This window comes from Cryptomeria japonica, chromosome 6 (genome assembly GCF_030272615.1).
Source record: "Cryptomeria japonica chromosome 6, Sugi_1.0, whole genome shotgun sequence".
Taxonomy (NCBI): domain Eukaryota; kingdom Viridiplantae; phylum Streptophyta; class Pinopsida; order Cupressales; family Cupressaceae; genus Cryptomeria; species Cryptomeria japonica.
The window spans coordinates 237,311,141-237,316,161 of NC_081410.1; the positions used below are offsets into that span (position 1 = coordinate 237,311,141).

Below are 5,021 nucleotides of genomic sequence, written 5' to 3' on the forward strand. Positions count from 1 at the left end.
TCCATAAAGATAAGTGAATAAAATTAGGTGAAATTTAAATCTCTGAACTGTTACATTAAAATTTATCACTTATACACTAATTAACTCAATCAAAATGAATCCAAAACTAAATAACTATAAAATCTGCACTTTTGACTATTACAACATCATACAAATGTCCAAAATCTGTAAATTATAATAATTGTGTAGGTGTATTACCTCTAGACTAACGGTGCCTAGACTAGGGGGCTGGCCACTTAGCTCTAGGCCTACTCCCACCCTACTCAAACACAAGATCTGGCCGTGATATTGAAAAAAATTGAGAGGGAAAAGTGCAGGTATTTTGTCTGCAAATGATGATGGCGAATGCCATGCCCATGAGACAACTACTACTGGTTTAGTTAGGTGTGTTAAAAAGTATCTTGTTTCCATGGGTGGCAAGTGTCTCCTCAAAAGGAAAATGCTTCCAGAAGGCATGGGACCCTGTGGGATTATTCGTCAAGCTTGTCTTTATGTGAAGGAAATACATATGTTCTTTGACTATACAACGGAGGAGCAGGTATAATTTTGTCAAGCAAGAAAGAGAGAGGAGAACCACTTTATTCTGTAGAATATGAAAAAGTAGGTCACCTGTATGGGTCCCTTCCAAGGTTAAAACCAGAATCATTGCCTTGATGAAAGACAGCTGTGATAAATCTTGTCCGCCACCATTAATCAAATCATATAGGGCGCAAATTGTCAGATATGTGCCAAGTTACAGGGCCCTGATAAGACTTATGCCGTGGAAATGCTATGGCAGATCCAAATAAACAATAAATAGCATGAAGTACATGTGCACCATTGTTGAATACTTTTTCCCAATAGAAGTTTTCATTCTCTCCCCTGCTGCAGGGAATATTGGCCCTAGCAAACCCCAAATCTTCTCTTCTTGTCTCTTTGTGTTTGTAAGGAGTGGAGAGGGAGCCAGACGTTTTATGTAAAACCATGTCAAATACATTAGAATAGTTTTTTGGGTTTACGTAACAGCAATGGGCAATGCCATAGCTAGATTGTTTGAGCAAGTCTTTTCCTGTGGGCCGAAGGAAGTTCGGATTCTGATGCTAGGTCTGGATGGCGCAGGTTGGTATTGTGCCCCTCTCTGGTTTTTTCGAAGGATTGATGGGTATTATAATGCCATTTTTGTGACTGTAGTATTTGGTATTTGAATTGTGTCTGTTAAACAGGTAAGACTACAATTCTGTACAAATTCAAACTTGGTGAGTACGTGAGAACCGTCCCAACAATTGGGTTTAACATAGAGACAGTGAGGTTTAAGAACCTGAGCTTCACTGTGTGGGATGTGGGTGGCCAAGATAAAATCCGCCATCTCTGGAGACAGTATATGGTTAATGCACAGGTAACATAGCTCCATCTTCTTTATACTGGCTGCTGGATTTGTGGAGGGTTTGTTTTGGTATGTATCATACAACAAGTTAGGACAATGAATGCTTGTAGAATTTGACATATGATCTGATGAAATGCAAGAAATGTCATGCTGACATAGTTTTTATTGTGTAACTTGAGAAGGAAAGAAGACAGACTTTTTTAGTCTTTTAGATTTTTAGATGTTTTATTGGCAGAGGTTTTGCCTATGTTGATGTCATTCGTTAGTAAGTCTCCTCTGTTGCATCCTGCAGGCCCTTTAACCTAATGTGTTGTATTCTTTCAGGTAGCTTATTTACGGTTATGCTCGATCCTTTAATGAATGAATGATGAAATTTTAATGACTTCTACGAGATCCAGCGGTCTAAGGGATCAAGAGATATCAAATTAATCTTTTTTTTTCTATGTTGGCTCTATCTTGAGTAAGAAACTTGTCGTTTTGAGAAGTCTTACCTCCTCAGAAAGCTCATTTAAACTGTCCACTTTAAATCATTATCTTCATACACTGCTGCATGCCATTCAGTTTTTCACCACCCCCTTCCTGAAAAAAAATACAAATCCTTTCTTCCCAGTCCATGTCCTTAAGCTTACCCAGAAGAAGGAAAATAGCAGAGGCTCTGATGTAGGTTCCATCCACCTGTGAGCTCGGCAACTTATACATCCGGTCCCAGTAATCTGCATTTTTGGTTAATACTGGGATGTCTGCATGACCGTATCTCTTGGTGTTGCAATGCTCATTCAACCCAACAATCACTTCCATAGAACATAATCACCTTAAAAATTATTGGTTCTTAAAAGAAATGTAATTATTAATTAGTCAATTCAAGCTAGAGTCTTCCCATCTATCAGTTGAAACAGGATTTGAACCAGTAGATGTACACATATAGATTGAGAAGAACCTTATGCTTGTGTAGAATGAAAGGCATGCATTTGATCCATCAATGCCCCATATAAAAGGAAATTTAGGTATAAGCACCCAATAATGCATGAGAATTTGGTTAGTGTGCACAAAAATGTGGGCAGTTATTTAAAGTATGCTTTACAACACCACAAAATTTGCAGGGTGTAAAAATTTCCTGCAGTTTTATTTAATCCATCTCACAGATCCTACTGGGTCTTGGTTAGACCTAAAAGTCATCAACCTAATCTTTTGTTTCAATGCTTATCTTCAGATTCCTTTCTTCAACTTCAATTTGGATGCTCAAACAAGATTTTTCTTTCCTTACAGGATTGAATTAAAATGTATTTTTCCTTACAGTCAATTTAACCTAATTTGGGTACTTGGGAATATATAAATTTCAAATTTCTAGCTAGATGAAACCAAAAAAAAAGGGTACTACTCAATGGATGGTGTATTGCAGAGTTCCTCTGTGTTGAGTCAATTGGAGTAGTTGTAATACTGAACTTTTCTGAAATGGGTCTTGGCATGATGTTACAGGGGCTCATTTTTGTACTGGATAGCTGTGACAAAGAGAGAATAAAGGCAGCAAAACAGGAGCTAGATAAACTGATGAGCGATCCAGAGCTAGCAGATGTGAAGCTGTTGGTCCTGGCCAACAAACATGACCTTTCAACTGCAATTCCTGTAAGTGAAGCCACACAGATGGTGGGTCTCAATGATCTCAAGCAAAGAAAATGGCACATCCAAAAATGCAGTGGCAAGACAGGAGAGGGGCTCAGAGATGGTTTGGACTGGCTTGCTAACGCCATCAAGTGAGTTTTAAGCTAATCAAAAGCAAATAATTCATACAGTAATCCATACTTATTCTTTGATGATAAAATATTGTTTTTGTGTATGCAGAGAACCCAACATCCTTCAAAGGGTAGGAAGCCTAAGATTGCCTCGTTCTTTGTCCCACTCTTCTTCCCACAGATCTTATCCCGGGGCTTAACCCGAGTACAACCAACTTCAACAAAAGATATTTGCTCTGTACATTATAAAAATATGTTTGATTTCCTGTTGTACAGAGGGCTGTGGCCAACTCTGGAATGACTCAGTAGTTTTAATTTGATAACCTTTTTTTCTTTCATAAATGCATGATTCAGAATAGTTGATGAAATCAAAAAGCTTAATCATATCTTGGATATGGGACTTTGATTTTTACTTTGTATTTGAAAAACAATGTAGGAAGAAGATTTGTTTTACAGCACACATGTCATTTTTGTTTGATCATCTGTTATTCATTCGATAATGAACTTTTTCTCAACCATCTTTTTGCTGAATAGATTTCTAAATAGATCTGGGTGAAGGAATTTGGACAGATTTTCTCAACCATCTCTTCGTGAAATAGACCTTTGTGAACAAATCTAGTTTCTTCCTCAATAAATAAAAGAAAATGAAAGAGATGGACCCATTTTTTCAACCATCTACACACTAATTGAACCTCCTATGAAATTCCCAAAGATTTTCCCATTTGATAGGTATTTTTTATTTTTTTAAGAACAACTTTCAAAATACGTTTTAAATATTATTTATATATATATATATATATATATTTTAAAACCATTTCATAAGCCAATGAAGGGGCAATCTTTCTAGCTTGCCTCTCTCACCTTATAATTGAGATATATTAGAAGAGACATGTAAAAGTAAAAGTTTTGCATATTATCTCATTATGTTTTAACTATTAAATGAAGACAAAGACAATAAGATAGTTTGAGAGAAATAAACACACATGATGATTGTTTATATAATATAATGTATGTATATTATTTATTTTAATAATAATTTATTAAAATATTTTTAATATTTTTATTTGATTGTTTCATAAGGTTTCATTAATATTTGTTTATAACTTTCAATTTATTTCTTTTGTTTACTTATTATGATTTAAGAAATGCTTAATTTTTGAGTCTTAAAGTTTTTAGTTGATGTTAATGTAAATGATATGTTTGGAGTGTATTAAGTGAGCATCATCTAGATGCAATGAGTGTTAAGTGCATCATTAGTAATCATGAGAGATGAGCTTAAGTGGGTCACTTTTCATGAAATTGTGTCAACGAATTTGACTAAAAAATAATGTTGTTAAATCTTGACCAAAGATCATTTCGTAATATTGTTTTCCATTTTTTTGTTGTTGGAATGCTTAGAGATTGTTGATCTATTTTAACATGGATTTTTACATATATAGTTTATTGTCCTCTTGTATGCATAGTTTAGAGGTATACTAATTTGCACATTGTCTAGTTTCAACACCCCCATGTTGACACAAAACCCTTAAAATGGTTTGATATTTGAGACTCATTTGTTTTGAGTATACTAAGAGTTACTAATGGGTTATTATCCTAATTGAAAATAAAAATGTTCGTGTTTTTGTGGTTTCTTGAGTAGTTCGGTGTTCATCATTTAGTATATAAATGAAATTGGAATTATCCCTTAAAACATAAAAGTGGTTTTCAAATAACATAAGATACTTTATCAAGACACCTCACATATGTTCACCTTAAAACTCAAGCCAAAGAGGGATGCTTGTAGCTTGTTGCAATCAATTTAGAGTGAGAACTGTATCTAGGTTTAGTTACCTAAGTAATCACAACAAAGATACCCTAAGGTGGTCATTATTTGACCTTATATAGACTAATGACAAATGCATACTTTCCTCTTCGAAGTATCATGTGTA

At 34.9% G+C, this 5,021-nt stretch overlaps 1 protein-coding gene across 1 annotated transcript; it reads left to right on the plus strand.

Moving 5' to 3' along the window:
• The first annotated feature begins 412 nt into the window (after positions 1 to 412).
• LOC131077314 (uncharacterized) lies at positions 413 to 3,551 on the plus strand. The gene is made up of 4 exons (XM_058014783.2): positions 413 to 1,098; positions 1,203 to 1,375; positions 2,840 to 3,114; positions 3,203 to 3,551. The coding sequence occupies exons 1-4, from the start codon at positions 1,008 to 1,010 to the stop codon at positions 3,291 to 3,293; spliced, it is 630 nt and encodes a 209-aa protein (XP_057870766.1). The 5' UTR covers positions 413 to 1,007; the 3' UTR covers positions 3,294 to 3,551.
• Positions 3,552 to 5,021: the final 1,470 nt, after the last annotated feature.